The 20,227-nt window shown below is 43.6% G+C and overlaps 1 protein-coding gene across 1 annotated transcript in view; it reads left to right on the forward strand.

Annotated features, from left to right (window-relative positions):
* The window catches only part of dpf1 (double PHD fingers 1), a 160,800-nt gene that overhangs the window by 64,743 nt on the left and 75,830 nt on the right, over positions 1-20,227 (forward strand). Inside the window, 2 exon segments of the mRNA XM_062068006.1 lie at positions 88-166; positions 251-382. Of these exon segments, the coding sequence (XP_061923990.1) occupies positions 88-166; positions 251-382 (211 nt within the window).

Below are 20,227 nucleotides of genomic sequence, written 5' to 3' on the forward strand. Positions count from 1 at the left end.
TGATCTGTGATGGGTTTTTTTTTGGTTTTTTTACCTGCATTATCAAGTTCTTCCATGCATGCATGTGCGTGTGTGTGTGTTTATCAGGCTTATGGGGTTGGAGGCATGAGGAAGCGCCAAGAGCCGCCTGCCATAGAAGACAGAGACAAGCCTTATGTCTGTGACAGTGAGTGTTGCATCAATCCTACATTTCTTACTTACAAAATACATGCAGATGTTCTCCTAGCTATATTTATCTTGTGCGTTTTAGTATGTGGAAAGCGCTACAAGAACCGCCCGGGACTGAGCTACCATTACACTCACACACATCTGGCAGACGAAGAGGGCGAGGAAGACTCAGAACGACACACGCTACCCTTCCAGCGCAAGAACAACCACAAGCGTGAGTCTGCTGAATGAGTGTTCTCTACGTTTGTGTATAATGTGTGCACAACAAGGCATTACATTCTTCAAGTTAGTGTTGTCCTGATACCAATATTTTGGTACTGGTACCGGTACCAAAATTATTTCGATACTTTTCGGTACTTTTCGATACTTTTATTAACAAAGGGGACCAGAAAAAATTGCATTATTGGCTTTATTTTAACAAAAAATCTTAGGTTACATTAAACATATGTTTCTTATTGCAAGTTTGCCCTTAAATAAAATAGTGAACATACAAGAAAACTTGTGTTTTAGTAGTAAGTCAACAAACAAAGGCTTCTAATTAGTCTGCTGACGTATGCAGTAACATATTGTGTCATTTTCCCTTCTATTATTTTGTCAACATTATAATGGACAAACTGTAAAAATGTATTATTAATCTACTTGTTCATTTACTGGTAATATCTGCTTCCCTTCTCTTTTAACATGTTCTATCTACACTTCTTGGTAGAGCGGCCATGCCAGCAACTTGAGGGTTCCAGGTTCGATTCCCGCTTCCGCCATCCTAGTCACTGCCGTTGTGTCCTTGGGCAAGACATTTTACCCACCTGCTCTCAGTGCCACCCACACTGGTTTAAATGTAACTTAGATATTGGGTTTCACTATGTAAAGCGCTTTGAGTCACTAGAGAAAAGCGCTATATAAATATAGTTCACTTCACTTCACTTCTGTTAAAATGTAATAATCACTTATTCTTCTGTTGTTTGATACTTTATATTAGTTTTGGATAATACCACACATTTGGGTATCAATCAGGATTGATACCCAAATCGTACCAAGTCGTTACAGGATCATACATTGGTCATATTCAAAGTCTTCATGTGTCATGGGACATATTTCCAGAATTTATAAACATAATATAATTTTTTTTTTTTAAACGAAAGATTGTTGTGATGCCAAAAAATATCCACGTAATCATAGTAGTATCGACTAGATACGCACCTGTAGTTGGTATCATTACAGTGGATGTTAGGTGTAGATCCACCAATGACATTTGTTTACATTTTGACGCCGGTGAGCTACGGTGTGCAGTGGAACAGGTTTAGCTATTCACCGTCCTTGTAAGAAACTTACTTTATTTGTCGCCAAGGAGGCCAGGATTAGTGATTTAAAAGTAGCTAAAACACTGCCGACTGCGGCTGGTCTTTAGCCGCTAGCTAGCTAGCCAAGTTTTAAAGTACCTCTGCCGGTGGGCATTTCAGTGTTATAACTTCACCTTTATCGTTAGTTTTCAAGCCAAAATGCGTCCGTTCTCCCTTTTCTGTCTACACGCTGTGTCTGTTTGGAAGTACTCCGTGATTGTGCGCTACCGAACATGCTCGTCTGCTCGTAAACCAGAAATGACACGACGGGGGCGCGGGTGGGTGGAGGACCGGTACTTTTCAGAGGCGGTATAGTACCGAATATGATTCATTAGTATCGCGGTACTATACTAATACCGGTATACCGTACAACCCTACTTCAAGTTTATGTTACTTCTGACCACCCGTCAGTCAGACATTATAACCAACCTCAATCTTGAACATTTAACAAAAGAAAAGTATGTTTTTACTTACCAAGACAACGGAATATATAGGTATACACTATTATTAGTGTGCAGAATTTTAAATTAATTATAAGACCTGCATTTTAAAGAAAAGCTTTATTTTTTTTGGTATTTTGCCCACCAACAAGACAAGAACATACGTCTTTCCCTTTTCCGTGCGCTCTCGCTCGTGAAAAACTGCTCACAATGCCTGTAAAGAAGATTTGTTCATTCGCTTATGAAGACCTATTAAAACATCCAAAAACCGTCAAGAACGGTCCATTTAAAATGCTGTGACCTGCATATTAACCAAGCTATTGCTGCATCGTTTTTGTAGGAACTAACAGAGAGAAACTACTTTTTTGGCGTAGTGACGCCGTGCCTTGCTCACACTGCTCCTCCAGCCGGTAACGAGAGGTAATGCTAGCTACAGGAGATGCTTCGGCTGTATCGCCTTTCAGGTTGGAAAAGTTTAATTCTAGATTATAAATCAAGGGCGACGCACCAAGCCGAGAAGTTGATTAACTTTGATATTCCACATGCTACGCTAAAAACTCTGACTGACCGAATCCATGAATACTAGCACTTAACTTACTTAACAACCCTGCCAGGAAGACCCAGCAAGAGGATTATTTGCTGGCATTTTTTCATTCTGAATTTACCAAGTGCCGAAAGATACAACCATCCTTCAATCCCAGTAAGAGTGGACATTGTAAGGGACTTTTGAATGCTCTTATTTTATTAATGAAACGTTTGGCAATAGTGCTAATTAATAACGCTCCAAGGCGCTAACATAGGTTTTTTTTTTTGTCCGGTCCAGCCACTCAGGCAAATCATATTGTTGATGTAGATGCCCATATCTGCTGTACAGATTTACTTTACAAAAGAGAAGTGTGGGATATTTCTATTGTTGCCTTATTTGTATTTGACTTCATTAAATACATTTATATTAATGTTTGGCGTCACTGGACCGGAGCAGGAGGGGATAGAAAGAACAAAAAAAAGGAAGACAGAGGGGGAAATTGCAGGGACAAGAAGAGGATAAAACAAAGAGACAATAACAACAACCACAACAATAGAACAACATCAGCAATTACGATATGTACAAATATGATAGGAAAAGTGATAGCAAAGAAGCAGTTAGTGAAGAAAATATTAATAATAGAAATTAACATTATTGCACTACAAATGGAGCAAAAAAAACCTGAATAGAAATAGCACCATTGATAATGAATAATAACAATAATTACCTCTATTATCAACAATACAATTGTTTCAAATGCAACAATACATATATGTAATAAACATTTTAATTACAAAAAAAGCTGATAAATGGAGGGGGAGAAAGAGAAGCGACCGATATTAACCTTGTAGATTTATATAGTAACAATAGGTTAAGCTTTATCAGTGTGCCGTGTTTTACCAAGTTTCCCCTAGGGCAGGGGTCGGCAACCCAAAATGATGAAAGAGCCATATTGGACCAAAAAAAATAATACAAAAATGTGTCTGGAGCCGCTAAAAATGTAAAGCCTTATATAAGTGTTATAATGAAGGCAACACATGATGTAAGTGTCTATATCACCTATATTAGACTACTATCAAAATGACTATGTGTCACAGGCTGATGCAAATCTTCGTTGACAGAAATGTTGAAATGTAATATTTATTCTACACATTTTTACAACATTGGAAAACGTTACTAAAACGGAGGCTTTTCAGAGGGTGTGATAACTCCTGGAAATTACTGGCTTAGACTGACCAAAAGTAAAGATGTGTGTGTTCAAGTTGAAGGAAACGGAAACTACAAATAAAATGACCTCAAATATACCTAAAATACGAGGCATAATGATGCATTATGTACATACAGCTAGCATAAATAGCATGTTAGCATCAATTAGCTTGCAGTCAGTGACCAAATATGTCTGATAAGCACTCCACACAATCAATAACATCAACAAAGCTCACCTTTGTGGATTCACGCACAGCATAAAACGTTTGATGGACAAATAGAGACAAAAAAGGAGCGGCATAAAACACGTCTTTCTGCGGCAGCATCAAGGAAAGTTGTACATGTAAACAATCTACGGTGCGTTCAAGGACTTCCGAAAGTAGGACAAAATGGCGCGTGCCAAATACTCTCATCAGTGAAGCATGTTTAATGTATACAGTGGGATTTTCTAACAATTAGGAAGGTTTGTGTCATGTTTGTCCTCCTATAGAAACCATATTAAAACAAAAACTTTTTTTTTTCCTCATCTCTTTCCATTTTCATCCATTTTTTAAAAAGCTCCAAGGAGCCACTAAGGGGGCGCTAAAGAGCCGCTTGTGGCTCTAAAGCCGCGCGTTGCCGACCCCCGCCCTAGAAAAACAACGTTTGATGATTCTTTTATATATTGATTATATGCATGAGTGTAGGTGTACATATGTGCTTGTATATGTACAGTATGTGTGTATGTATGATTGTACAGTGAATGTGCGCGTGGATGTATGTACTGTATTTGTGTATGTATGTTCCATATTTGTGTATGTATGTGAGAGTGTATGTACCTATGTATGTGGGTAAATACCTGTGTATGCGCGTATGTATGTATGAATGAATGAATGTATGTATGTACATATGTACGAACAATTGTGTGTGTGTGTGTGTGTGAGTATGTTTGTGTATTTGTATGTACAATATATTTGTCTCCCATTGTGTGTGGGAGTCAAAGGCGCTAACAATGTCTGACGTTGGTGGTAGCAATCACACAACGCTGGCTTTATGCTGTTGTTTTATGGGAGTATCTTTAACGTTGGTTTCACAGAGCGCCCAACAAAGCAGTGCTGGTAATGCCTAAAATGACCAAAATACTGTAAATATTACATGTGATCACAAATGTTATTACAAAAAAGAAAAAAAGATTGTGGAGTTTTTTTTTTTAGAATAGGCGGAATAGATGAATCTCACTATTAAGAACACACAGAAAAGGGAAGGACGTGTGTTCTTGTCTCACATAAGGGTAAACATTTTAAAAAGAGTTGTTTTCCTTTAACCTTTGTATCCTTCAATTCTCACGCATTTTGCCCATCTAAATTTCGAGTTCGGTTTGTGAAGCCTGGGTGATGCACCATCGTCGAGTTACACCAGCTCACTTCTCCCCCTCCAAAACCCTCTTGGCGTGACGTGCACCTCCAAAACAATTTAACCCCGAGCTGCAGCGACACGGGCGACGTGCCATCTCCTCTCATTTCGGATCGACATTTGCAATAAATGGGACTGCGAGCTGCAATAACACTCTCTCTTTAATTACCATTGTTTTCTCGCAACAAAAGAAGCTACCAAGCTAAGTCAACGTCATTTGTGGTTGCTCACAGAGCTACAAAAGCTAGGATGTCTGAAGTGCGGCCGACGGTGCTATTTGTGGCCTACGCATTGTTTTTTTTAATTGTAGAAACAAAATTAAACAAACATATTTTCAAAGTTGGCAGGTCTGCCTGTGAGTAACGCATAAATAAACTGTCAGGTTCAAACACTGATGACATCTATTAAACGAGACAAGAAGCAAGGAATTAAACAGAGACAGAATTAAATGTGGCTCAATTTGAGGAGAAATGTCTGGGCTGCACTCTTGTACTGTCTCCAGCACGCTCTGGTGAAAGATTGTACGCCACCTCTTTTATTTGGACTTTTCCCTGAAACAGCTGTTTCTAAGGGACGTGGGTTGTAAACAGCCATCGCCTTTGATTACATTAACAGTTCAAAGAAAAGGTCGTAAAACAGTTCAAACAAGCTGTGCCTGGAGGGGAGACAGGCCCTGCTTCCTCTCCGCTTTATAGTTCTTGGGTCGGACAATATTTTTCTGTTGATTACAATACATGAAATAAACAGAACACCTTCATGTTGCTTCCCATCCTACACAGTGGAGTTTTACAAGCCTTTTGATTGGTAGGATTAAAGACAGCTTTTGTCCTCTTGTCGGGAACTCATTGTAACACAAAGTTTTGTGATAACTTAGATACAATTATTCTAACATAAACCACTGCATACGTTTTGGCCCTTCTCAAAATGACTAGTATTAGTACACATACATCCATTTTCTCCAATGTGATTTATCAAGGCTGATCACTGTTCTGCCGGCGCTATCCAGCATCTCTATTCAGCACATCTGAAAAGTATGTGCAAACTGACACCGTTACGCAGACGGCTGTGAGAAAAGAGGTGCTCGGGCTGCAAAGACAGACAATATAGACCAGTGGTCCCCAACCACCAAAATATATATATTGTTTTTATATATATTTTTTTTTATTTCTTGCGCACAAGAAATAAAAGAAATTAAAAATAAATAAAATAAAATCCTTTTTTTTTTAAATATATTTTTTTAATTAAATCAACATAAAAAACACAATATATACATTATATATCAATATAGATCAATACAGTCTGCAGGGATACAGTCCGTAAGCACACATGATTGTATTTCATTATGAAAAAAAATGAAATAAAAAAAATTAAAATACCAGCGTCCCCCCGCCCCCCGCCACCCGGTCCGTGGGACACATTTTCAAGCGTTGACCGGTCCGCAGCTACAAAAAGGTTGGGGACCACTGATATAGACAACGTGTGTGTGTCAACATGCTTGGACTGACATAAAGAAAAATATTAGACATATTGTCTATTCAACAATCTCATTTTATAATTTTACAGCTGCTGAATGACTTAAGTGGATGAATACAACCTAAAATTCTATTGAAGCGTTTTAGTGTCTGCTAGTGTTTTTTTGTTTTTTTTGTTAGTTTTTTTTAGGATGCCCGTTTTTTTATTTAGGAAATATAAGCTGAGATAAGCTCCAGCGCCCCCCGCGACCCCAAAAGGGATAAGCGGTAGAAAATGGATGGATGGATTACTATAATATATCTCCTATATGAAAAAACACCTTTCAATAAGCATTTTTTTGCATTTGGATCATTCCAGACACATGAATGCGCTGCAATTGTGACAGTCCACTGCCTCCCTGCAGCGCCTCAGCGCGCTAAAAGTAATTTCTGTTGTTTATAGATTGCAATTCTATATTTCAGAAAAGGTGTTACAGATTATAGATGTGTGTTATGTGTTAGTTCAACAACATCGCACACAGTTTGGAGAGCATAATAAAATTAATATATCAATCAATCAAAGTTTACTTATAAAGCCCTTAATCACAAATGTCTCAAAGGGATTTATACTGTATATAGCTATACTAATACTATGTTATATATACTATACTATACTAATACCAGTACTAGAACACACACATTTTACTATAGTAAGGAAGGGATTCAAATGGCTCCACTCCTGGGTGAATCTCGCGTGAAAGGAAGGTGGGGGCTTAATCATTTTGCAATGCTGCCTGCTGAAAATGATGGAAAGTGCCAGTCTAGCTGACAACTGACGCTGTGGTCAAGGTTGGAATTGCCACAAAATATATTTTTAAATATTCAGTACCCTACTGCCATCTGGCGGCCAAAGTTGATAGTGCAACCTCCCAACGTTTCATGTGTCAGGTACACTGCGACGAATGGGGCCATATGAATCCCCTTCCGACTGTAAATCTGGACCTATGTATACGTTTATTTTCTAGAAGAAAACAACTAACATTTGAGTTAAAATTCCCTCTTTAGTTGTATGGGGGAAGTGGGTTCAATTCCTGTTACCAAAATGTTGTTTATTTATTTTCAAGCTATCCATCCATCCATATATTATATTTTTAGGTGAGTGTTTATTTGCCATGTGGCTGTATTTAATGTATTTGCATATTTCATGCTAAAAAGTCACTCCTCTTACACAAATGAGGAACCCTTTCAAACATAAAATGAAAAATATAAAAAAGACATAAAAGGAACTTTATTTTTTAGAGCACTACAACAAGTAAATGTTACAAATTCGGTAGAATGGAGGGATTTGGAGCAGAGTTACGATGCATATAGCTCGGTTGGTAGAGTGGCCGTGCCAGCAACTTGAGGGTTCCAGGTTCGATCCCCGCTTCTGCCATCCTAGTCACTGCCGTTGTGCCCTTGGGCAATATACTTTACCCACCTGCTCCCAGTGCCACTCACACTGGTTTAAATGTAACTTAGATATTGGGTTTCACTAGAGAAAAGCGCTATATAAATATAATTTACTGCAAAAAAATTCACTGCACTGCATACTGCCACAAGCAGCGCCAGATCTATTCGTGGCGGTCCAAATTTATTCGTCTTCTGTATTTGAGTATTCTACTGCTCCTTCATTGTGATGCATATGCCCCACCGTTGCCCCCAGCAGAGCAGAGGAAGTACTGCATGAATGAGCACCCCTCCAGTGAGACTGAATGGCTTTCATTATTTGGATGAAAAGCTTACGTCATGCTGAATCTGTTTTATATTGGATCCCCTCCTCCAATCTACACTGCAAGAATTTGAATTGAATTACAATTGAAACTGTAGCGCATGTCTCTCAGCTAATTGGCAGTATATATGGTGTTAGGTTGGCCTATCTGACAGAACAGACCGGCCCAGTGTGCACATGCAGGCAGGGGCCACTGTGTGCATGCGCGCATGTGTCTGTTGGTGTGTCCCTCATTGTACGTGTGTGCATTTAAAATGTTTAATATCCCCCATCTGTCCCTCTCAAACAGTCGGTTATCACACACCAACACACACACACACACACACACACACACACACACACACACACACACACACACACACACACACACACACACACACACACACACACACACACACACACACACACACACACACACACACACACACACACACACACACACACACACACAGAAGGCCTTCGAAAATGCAATCTTCTTTGCTGAAATGAAAAAAGGAAGCTTAGCTGTCTTGCTGGCTGTATATATGCGTCTGTGTGTATGTGTGTTGGGTCCTGCAAATGTGTTGGCACGTTCGCCTGTGCTTGCATTCGTGTTTGTGTCGCGGCGTTACGGCTCCCCCATCGTCTGAGTGTCATGGAGGACACTGCACCACCCTTCTTTATATTGCCCCATATGTAATAATATTAATATGGCTCCACTGAATGAGAGCATGCATAATTCATGTCCTATTCTGCTTTTAAAAAATCTGTCTAGACGCTTTGGTACACCCTATACCGTACTGTAAGCAATCAGAAAACTACCTTTTGCTATTATTGGTGGAATACTATTTAATCAGAAAACAACATAACTTTCCTTTCTCCAGTTCCTTGGTCTTCCTTGTGTCACCTCATCCATCACTTAAATGAGTTTCTTCCGTCCTCTGAAAAGCAGACAATATACTACAGTGCATCCGAAAAGTATTCACAAGGCTTCACTTTTTCCACATGTTGTTATGCTTCAAACTTTCTCCAAAATGAAATATAGTCATTTTTGTCCTCAAAATTCTACAGACAATACCCCACTATGACAAAATCACGCAGCCTTTGCTCAATACTTTGTTGATGCACCTTTGGCAGCAATTACAGCCTCAAGTCTTTATGAATAGGATTCCCCAAGCTTGGCACACCTGTCTTTGGACAGTTTGGCCCATTTCTCTTTGCCCTTTCCTCTCTTCTGTAAGGTTCTCCTCTCCACAGAGGAATGCAGTAGCTCTGACAGAGTGGCCATCGGGTCCTTTGTCACCTCCCTGACTGAACTAAGGCCATGTCTACACTAAGTCGTTCAACCCCTTAAACCAGGGGTGTCCAAAGTGCGGCCCGGGGGCCATTTGCGGCCTGCAGCTAATTGCTTACCGGACCACCACACATTCTGGAAATGCTTTTGATTGATTGAAACTTTTATTAGTAGATTGCACAGTACAGTACATATTCCATACAATTGACCACTAAATGGTAACACCCAAATACGTTTTTCAACTTGTTTAAGTCCACGTTAATCAATTCATGGTGAAAATATATATTATCAGCATAATACAGTCATCATACAAGTTAATCATCAGAGTATGAACATTGAATTATTTACATTATTTACAATCCGGGGGGTGGGATGTGGAGAGAGTTGGGGGGTGGGGGGGTAGGTTTGGTTGATATCAGCACTTCAGTCATCGGCAATTATATCATCTGAGAAATGGACATTGAAACAGTGTAGGTCTGACTTCGTAGTATATGTACAGCGAGCAGCTATTGCAATTTTTTTTAAACATTTAAAAGAGTGGAATGAGGTGAAATCTAACGAGAAAAAGTTGCCATGTTGACGCAAAGCTGCCATGCAGGCTGTTTTTTTCTTTCTTTTGTCTTTCTTAATTTTTCTTTTTTTGCCATTGCTCAAGAAAAAGACAAAAAAATCAATGTTATAATGAATTATTTTCGAGGCTCCAATTACTTCAAAAATGTCACTTTAAAATGTTTTATGTGGAGAAAATATTGCATTCATTGTGTGGTTGCCATATAAAAACATCAACGTTTTCTTTAAAACAAACAAAATAATAGTTCAAACGTAAAATCGACAGATATATCTAAAGTTGATCTCGTAACTTAAGTGTTGAAAGTAAAAAAAATACCTAATAAATGTGTCACTTTGAGTGGGGCACCTTTTGGATCCCAAATATATTTAATGGGATTTTATTTATCTTTACACTGTGATGACTCAAAAATAATAATAAATTAAAATCAATGGTGTCCTGCATTATTGATCTTTTATGGCTCTAATTACTAAAAACGGCATATTTCAGTTTTACTATAAAAAACCAAGTTGTCTTTGACAAAAAAGACATAAAACCTTTTTTTTTTTTTTTACTTCATATCAACCTGAAGTTGATATAGAGATTTACTGTAAGCGTTAAAATAAAAAAATAATTTGACTTATTTTTAACATTTTAATGACTGAGACCCTTTATGGTCCCGGGAGCACTAAAGGTAAAAAAAATAAAAAAATCCATATTTTGTTATGGTTTGAAAATGAAAAATATCAAAATGGCCCCCGCTTGCTTTAATTTTTCCATGTGCGGCCCTCAGTGGAAAAAGTTTGGACACCCCTGCCTTAAACGAATAATTATTTAGCCTAAGCCCCGTTTCAGTCACACTAAACCAGCGTTTAAGGTCCCCTCTTCGGACAAATTTTTACACGACTGAGTGCGCCGTGTATTTCTAGAATATCCGGCACTTAGCTTAGTATGAACTCATTGATCGTTTACAAACTGAGTTCGGAGGAAGCGACGTCAGAAAGAACGCGCCACTGCCAGCTTCATAATAAAACGGTTTCGTAACTTGGAGCTAACCACTGGAAATATGAAGGCGAGTCATCCAGACATGTCCGTGTTTCTCATTCTTCTACATGCTCGCTGTACATATCCTACCAAGTCAGACCTACACTGTTTCAATGCCCATTTCTCTGATGATGCAATTGTTGATGACTGAAGTGCTGTTATCAACCAAACCCTCCTCATCCCAACCCCCGGATTGTAAATAATGTAAATAATTCAATGTATACACTCCGATGATTAACTTGTGTGATGACTGTATTATGATGATAGTATATATTTGTACCATGAATTGATTTACGTAGAACCCGACTTAAACAAGTTGAAAAACTTATTCGGGTGTTACCATTTAGTGGTCAACTGTACGGAATATGTACTAAACTGTGCAATCTACTAATAAAAGTTTCAATCAATCAATCAAAAACAGACGCTTGTGGAAATCACACATGAATACCTTAAGAAAAAGCGGTTGCCGTTATTTCGGATACAACACTTCTCAGACGGCAAGATAACTTTCCAATGTCCAGGTCAGCTTTGATTCTACTTAGCAAAAGATTTCGTCCATTTGTCGAAGGAGAGTCAATGAGAATGCGGGCTCCCGTGGATGTGATAAAAAAGGTAGCGTGTGCTTTGTATTACCTGGCCGACGAGGGAAGACTACGGATAACATTGAATGCTTTTGGACTTGCAAAGCAGATCGTATCAGTTATTGTCCGCCATGTATGTCGCAGACTCAACGTCTAGGTCCAGAGTATATAAAGTCAACAGAAACTAATGCACAATGAAGGTGAAGGCAAAAGAGTGAGGAGTGTCCTGACCAGATATCTAGATCCCTAGATTGATTGATGTAAAATGTTCTTTGTCACATCGTGTACTTTCACATGTTTATTAAAGATTTGATTAAGCTCGCATTCTCGTTGTCTCTCATTCGACAAATGGACAAAGTTTTTCGGTAAGTAGAATCATAGCTGACCTGGACATTTAAAAGTTCTCTTGCCGTCTGAGAAGTGTTGTATCCGAAATAGCTGCAATCGCTTTCTCTTAAGGTATTCATGTGTGATTTCCACAAGCGTCTGTACAGACGGAAGGAAAAACACGGGCATGTCTGGGTGACTCGCCTCCATATTTCCAGTGGTTAGCTCCGAGTTACGAAACCGCTTTATTATGAAGCTGGCAGTGGCGCGTTCTTTCTGACGTCGCTTCCTGTGTGGGGCGCGGTCATTCTGGCGTCACTTCCTCTCCAAACTCAGTTTGTATACGATCAATGAGTCCATACAAAGCTAAGAGCCGGAGATTCAAGAAATACACGGCGCACTTACCCGTGTAAAAAATTGTCCGAGGAGGGGGACCTTAAACTATAGTTTAGTGTGGCTGAAACATGGCTTAGGCTAAATAATTATTCGTTTAAGGGGTTATCCGGCTTAGTGTAGACATAGCCTAAGATGAATGCCGCAATGTACAGAGATATCCTGGGTGAAAAGAATGACAAAAGTACGCTTCATTCACTAATCGTGTTACAAAAATGATCCATCCATCCATCCATCCATCTTCCTCCGCTTATCCGAGGTCGGGTCGCGGGGGCAGCAGCCTAAGCAGGGAAGCCCAGACTTCCCTCTCCCCAGCCACTTCGTCCAGCTCTTCCCGGGGGATCCCGAGGCGTTCCCAGGCCAACCGGGAGACATAGTCTTCCCAACGTGTCCTGGGTCTTCCCCGTGGCCTCTTACCGGTCGGACGTGCCCTAAACACCTCCCTAGGGAGGCGTTCGGGTGGCATCCTGACCAGATGCCCGAACCACCTCATCTGGCTCCTCTCGATGTGGAGGAGCAGTGGCTTTACTTTGAGCTCCTCCCGGATGACAGAGCTTCTCACCCTATCTCTAAGGGAGAGACCCGCCACCCGGCGGAGGAAACTCAGGTCTCCTGGCTTTGCCCTCTCGTCAAGTGCAGGTGTGCTGAAGAGTGATTGTTTGCAGCCTTGTCGCTGTGTGGGCGTGCTGCTCCCAGCACGAGCAGGGGCGTGTCCGGGCAAGTAGCCAGAGGAGGAATCTTGACACTCAGTTGCAGGAGCAACACGGGTTCGAGTCCGCGTCGTGACAGTACCTCCCCCCGTTAGGCGAGGCACCCAACGAGCGCCGGGGAGCATCAGGATTGGCACGGTAGAAATCCTCTAGAAGTGAGGGATCGGCAAGATAGGAGGCCGGCACCCAAGATCTGTCTTCTGGCCCATATCCCTCCCAGTCGACCAGATATACGAGCCCCCTACCCTGTCGACGGACCCTGAGGATCTCTTTAACCGTCCAAACCTGATCTCCATTTTCTAGGAACCTAGCGGGAGGGGGGGCAGGGACAGGAGGAGACAGAGCGCTCTCCGCTACCGGTTTTATCTGTGATACATGGACTACTGAGTGTCTCTTGACCGAGGGTGGAAGAGCTAGCTTGACAGATACGGGGTTGATGATTGAGGTGATGGGAAAAGGACCTACATACCGTGGTGCTAATTTCTTAGAAGGTACCTGAAGATTTAGGTCCTTCGCCAGTAACAACACTTGCTGTCCTGGCCGATAGGATGGAGCAGGGATGCGATGGCGGTTGGCGTTACGGCACATATTAGCAGAAGCCTTCTCTAAGGCTGCACGAGCGGCTCTCCACACCCTCTGACACTTCCTTATATGGGCCTTAGTAGAGGGTACCGCTATCTCCAGTTCTTGCTGGGGAAAAAAGGGGGGTTGATAGCCCAATGAACATTCAAAAGGTGACATACCGGTAGCGGAGCTTTTCAAGGAGTTGTAAGAGTATTCTACCCAAGGAAGGAACTTGCACAAGGTTGTGGGCTTCTTGCTGGCGACGCAGCGGAGCATGGTTTTGACGCTTTGGTTAGCCCTTTCTGCCTGCCCGTTGCTCTGGGGGTGGTATCCCGAAGTGAGACTGACCGAGGCCCCAATCCCCTTACAGAAGGCTCTCCAGACTTGTGAAGAAAACTGAGGGCCCCGGTCAGAGACAATCTCTACCGGGATACCATGAAGCTTGATCACGTGGAGGGTGAGGAGATCGGCCGTCTCCGAAGCAGAAGGTAATTTGCTCAGCGGAACGAAATGTGCTGCCTTGGAAAAACGGTCCACAATGGTTAATATAGTGGTGTTACCTCTGGAGGCCGGGAATCCTGTGATGAAGTCCAAGGCGATGTGTGACCAAGGGCGGGCAGGGATGGGAAGCGGGAGAACAAGACCAGCTGGAGGTCTATGAGAGGCCTTCCTGTGGGCACAAGAAGAACAAGCTGCGATAAACTCACGCGTGTCTCTGGCCATGGATGGCCACCAGAAGCGTCTACGAAGCAGTGATAGGGTTCGTTGAAATGCAGGATGGCACGAGAACAGGCTAGAATGACCCCAATCCAGGACTCTGGATCGCAGTTCCTGATGGACAAAAAGCTTGTTGGGTGGTCCACCCCCAGGTCCTGGATTGGAGCGCAGCGCAGTCTTGACAAGTTCCTCCACTTTCCAGGAGACCATCCCCACGATACGAGAGGGAGGCAGAATGGGAACATCTACTGAGCGCTCTGAAGGTTCCTCCATAAACACTCTGGAGAGAGCGTCCGCCTTAGCGTTCTTAGATCCGGGTCTGAAAGATAGCAAGTAGTCGAATCGGGAGAAGAATTGTTGCCATCTTGCCTGTCGATTATTCAGCCTCCTGGCAGAGCGGATGTGGAGGAGATTGCTGTGGTCGGTCAGGATCTGGAACTGGTGACGAGCCCCCTCCAACCAATGTCTCCATTCGGCGAGGGCTTTGTGGACCGCCAACAGCTCTCTGTTCCCAGCGTCGTAGTTCCGCTCTGCCAGGGATAGGAGTCTGGAAAAGAATGCAACTGGGTGAATGGGACGGCGTGGCGAAGTTGGTAGAGTGGCCGTGCCAGCAATCGGAGGGTTGCTGGTTACTGGGGTTCAATCCCCACCTTCTACCATCCTAGTCACGTCCGTTGTGTCCTTGGGCAAGACACTTCACCCTAGCTCCTGATGGCTGCTGGTTAGCGCCTTGCATGGCAGCTCCCGCCATCAGTGTGTGAATGTGTGTGTGAATGGGTGAATGTGGAAATACTGTCAAAGCGCTTTGAGTACCTTGAAGGTAGAAAAGCGCTATACAAGTATAACCCATTTATCATTTATTTATTAACCTTAGAGCGTTGGGAAAGTATAGCACCAATCCCGGAGTCGGAGGCGTCCACCTCTACGAGAAAAGGTACGTCCAAGTCAGGGTGGACGAGGACAGGGGCGGAGATGAAGCTCCTCTTCAGTTCTTCAAAGGCTTTGTTGGCAGCATGCAACCATACAAAAGAGCTTTTAGGAGAGGTGAGAGCATGGAGTGGTGCGGCAATCCGACTGAAGTCCTGGATGAAGCGACGGTAAAATCCCGCGAAGCCGAGAAACCTCCGTAACTCTGTTCTGGAAGATGGCTGAGGCCAATCCACCACGGCATCCACCTTCTTGGGATCGGCTCTGATGTGTCCCTTTTCCACCACAAAACCGAGGAACTCCACAGAAGAGGTGTGAAAGCTGCATTTCTCGGCCTTGACAAACAGTCGGTTCTCCAACAGTCTCTGAAGCACGAGTCGCACATGTTCCTGGTGTTCAGCCAAACTACGGGAAAAAATCATGATATCATCCAGATACACAACAACAAATTGCTCAAGCATATCACGAAGAATGTCATTGACGAGGGCCTGAAACACGGCTGGAGCGTTCGTGAGTCCAAAGGGCATGACCCTGTTTTCGAAATGCCCAAGGTGGGTGTTGAACGCCGTCTTCCACTCGTCCCCTTCCTTAATCCGCACAAGATGATAGGCGTTTCGGAGATCCAGTTTAGAGAAGATAGTTGCAGGGGCCAACGGTTCGAATGAAGAGTTAAGCAGCGGTAGGGGGTATTTGTTCTTTATTGTTATATTGTTGAGGTGACGGTAGTCAATGCAAGGTCTGAGTAAGCCGTCTTTCTTGGAGACGAAGAAGAATCCAGCTGCCAGTGGAGATTTGGACGGGGTGATGATCCCAGAAGCTAGGCCCTCAGTAATGTAGGTCTTCATGGCCTCTTTCTCTGGGAGTGACAGGTTATAGAGACGGCTAGCAGGTAGTTTAGCCTCCGGAAGGAGCTCAATGGCACAGTCGTAAGGTCTATGTGGGGAAAGACCCTGTGCTTGCTCCTTGTTGAACACCTCAGCTAGGTCATGGTAGCAGACTGGTACAAGGGATAGATCCGTCTGAGGGGCACTGGTACTGGGGCGGTGGACCGAAGAGGAAGCAGCTCTGAGGCAGTTAGCGTGACAGGGTGTGCTCCACGCCAAAATCCTGCCAGTCGTCCAAGAGACGTGGGGGTCATGTTGCCGGAGCCAAGACCTACCCAGTACCAGCGGGGCAACGGGTGCATCCAGAACCCAAAGGCTGATGGTCTCGCTGTGGTTTCCCGAAATGGTCATTGAAATAGGTTCAGTACGAAACCTGATGGGTCCCAACGGACGCCTGTCCAGGGCTTGAGCCGGAAGAGTCTTGTCCAGGTGGACCAGGGGAATGCCCGTCTGTCTGGCAAACTTGTAGTCCATGAGACTCTCATCGGCTCCAGAGTCCAAATAAGCCTCCACTTGGACTGTTCTAGAGCCCCACGCTAGGGTGGTGGGTAATCTGATGTCGGGGTTCTCTTCTCTTTGGGGGAAAGACGTATGGCTCACCAGGATCCCCTCAGCTGGTGAGCCTGGTCCTTTTGGTTTAGCCGGAAAGTAACGAAGGATATGTCCGGCTAGGCCACAGTAAAGACAGAGGTGCTGTCTGTACCGTCTCTCTCTTTCTTCAAGGGTCAGCCTGGTCCTTCCCAACTGCATGGGCTCAGGAGTAGTAAGCATGGTGGGTGGAGCAAGAAGTGGAGCAGCTGGAGTCTCAACAATGGATTGCAGTTGAGGACGGGTACAGATCCTTGAAGCTCCCTGGGCTCGCTCAGCCGCACGTTCCAACAGTCTCTGATCGAACAAGAGTGCAAGTTCGATGAGGTCTCTACAGGATGTGGGTCTGTCCCTCAGTAGCCCATCCTTAATCTCTTCCGAAAGTCCTCGACGGAACGCACTGAGAAGTGCGCAATCGTCCCAACCGCTGTCAGCTGCCAGAGTCCGGAATTCCAGGGTGTAGGCCGCCACTGAGCGAAGTCCCTGCTGGATAGAGTGGAGGCGTCCCGCGGCGTCCCCCCCATCCTTGGGATGGTCAAATACGGCCCGAAATTCGACCCGGAAGGCAGCATAGTCAGTGCTTAATCCTACGGTTCTGTCCACGGCAGCTGTAGCCCACTTGAGGGCAGGTCCAGTGAGCAGGGAAAAAAAGAAAGCTATCTTAGCCCCATCAGAGGAATAGCGTGAGGGCTGGTGTTGAAAAATCAGATCGCACTGTACAAGAAAACCCCTGTACAGCTCGAAATCTCCCTCAAAGGGTCTAGGACTAGCTATCTTGGGCTCTCGTTCCAGACGACAATGTTCCGGTCTTCGGACTGGGCAGGTAAGCTGCGGGGCTGCAGCAGCGGGGGTCCCTCTAGGCATAAGGCAGTCCAGCCTAGAGTGAAGTCTGGAAAAAGCTCTCTCCAAATTGCCCTCAAGAGCGGAAAAACGCTCTTGGTGCTCGTTAACAACAGCACCCAGAATGGACAAGTCAGAAGTCCTGGGGAATCGGGACTGGGCCTCTCTGGTGTCGCCTGGTTCCACCATGTTTTTGGCCAGAACGTACTGTTGTGTACTAGGCAAAGGGAAGGAGGCAACACCCGGGCAGAACTGCGGTTTAGAAGGTTTATTGAAACCTTTGATGAATGTGTGGGGTGTGTATGCTACCACTAGTGAATGAATGCGGACGATGTGTGGAATTAACAATGTGGAATTTACCAGAGGATGTTGTCGGTGCGTGTTGGATATATCTTTCGTCAAATCCAAGGGGGAAGGCGAAGAGGCAGTCAGCAGGAAGGCAAGCAGTCGGGGGCTGGAGAGAGGCCACGATGTCAGGGTCCAAGCAGGGGTCGAGGATCGGGGAAGGCAAGTAAAGATCCGGGAGGAGGTCGTGAGGCAAGACACGATCAAAGACACTGTGGAAAACACAAAAGACATCAAATCGGAATCGAGGGAGAGCACAAGAAGGCGAGCAAGGAACAAGGGAGGGGTGCCAGACGTGATGCTTAGTTAGGGAAGATTGGCTACGTTCTGGCGAAGGTCTCCTGGCTTTGCTGGTCTTTTATGCCGCTCCCTCTCGTCAAGTGCAGGTGTGCTGAAGAGTGATTGTTTGCAGCCTTTTCGCTGTGTGGGCGTGCTGCTCCCAGCACGAGCAGGGGCGTGTCCGGGCAAGCAGCCAGAGGAGTAATCTTGACACTCAGTTGCAGGAGCAACACGGGTTCGAGTCCGCGTTGTGACACTTACTTTCTCTTTTAACATGTTCTATCTACACTTCTGTTAAAATGTAATAATCACTTATTTTTCTGTTGTTTGATACTTTACATTAGTTTTGGATGATACCACAAATGTAGGTATCAATCTGATACCAAGTCGTTACAGGATCATCCATCCATCCATTTTCTACCGCTTATTCCCTTCGGGGTCGCGGGGGGCGCTGGAGCCTATCTCAGCTACAATCGGGCGGAAGGCAGGGTACACCCTGGACAAGTCGCCACCTCATCGCAGGGCCAACACAGATAGACAGACAACATTCACACTAACTTTCGCACACTAGGGCCAATTTAGTGTTGCCAATCAACCTATCCCCAGGTGCATGTCTTTGGAGGTGGGAGGAAGCCGGAGTACCCGGAGGGAACCCACGCAGTCACGGGGAGAACATGCAAACTCCACACATTGGTCATATTCAAAGTCCTCATGTGTCCAGGGACATATTTCCTGAGTTTATAAACATAATATAAATTTTAAAAAAAACAAAAGAAGATGTTGTGATGCCGAAAAATAACGTAATCGTAGTAGTATCGACTAGATAAGTTCCTGTACTTGGTATCATTACAGTGGATGTTAAGTGTAGATCCACAAATGGCGTTTGTTTACATTGTGACGCCGGTGAGCTACGGTGTATAGTGAAGCATGTTTAGCTATTCCTCGTCCTGCAGGGATGATACTTGTAAGAAACATATTTTATTTGTCCCCATGGAGGCGAGGATTAGTGATTTAGAAGTAGCTAAAACACTGCAGACTGGTTCTGGAGTTTAGCCGCTAGCTAGCTAGCCATGTCTTAAAGCACCTCTTCCTGAGGGCGTTTCAGTGTTATAACTTCACCTTTATCGTTAGTTTTGAGCCAAAATGTGTCCGTTCTCCCTTTTCTGTCTACACACTGTGTCTGCTTGTAAGTACTCTGTGATTGTGCACTGCCGAACATGCTCGTCTGCTCGTAAACCAGCAATGACACGACATGACGACGACAAGGGCGCAGGAGGCCAGGGGGAACCGGTACTTTTCAGAGGCGGTATAGTACCGAATATGATTAATTAGTATTGCAGTACTATACTAATACCGGTATACCGTACAATCCTACTTTAAACTAACCATTTACAGTAATACCTAGTGATATACTATATAATAATTATATGATAGTTAGCAGGCAGAAATATGATGGTAAGATCAATATCCTCATTCTGTTAGAAGTATGTGTATACTAGCAATATATGTAGTTAGCATTACAAATATTCAAATTCTGTTAGGATTCCAATCTTTCTATGGCTCTTAAATTGAGGAGACACGCACATCACATGTAAGAAAATATCAATTCCGGTCCTTTAACAATCGCTTTTTCCTCAGAATCAAATATATATATTCATATATTAAATATAGTCTATTATTTGCACACTACTGACTAGTGATGTACCGGAAATTCGACCGTTGAAAATAGACTTTGCCCACTCAAACCGGATGTTGTGATGAAGTATCCACTTTCGCTGGCGCACACAAATTACGTAGCTCGCCCAAAGCCGATGAAAAAGTAACATACGGGTCGCATTCAGGTCGCATTGCGTTTAGACTGAAGTCATATTTGAAAAGATCAGATTGTAATCGGATTTGGGCTACCTCCTGATGTGG

The sequence above is a fragment of the Entelurus aequoreus genome, linkage group LG13 (genome assembly GCF_033978785.1).
Source record: "Entelurus aequoreus isolate RoL-2023_Sb linkage group LG13, RoL_Eaeq_v1.1, whole genome shotgun sequence".
Classification (NCBI taxonomy): Eukaryota; Metazoa; Chordata; class Actinopteri; order Syngnathiformes; family Syngnathidae; genus Entelurus; species Entelurus aequoreus.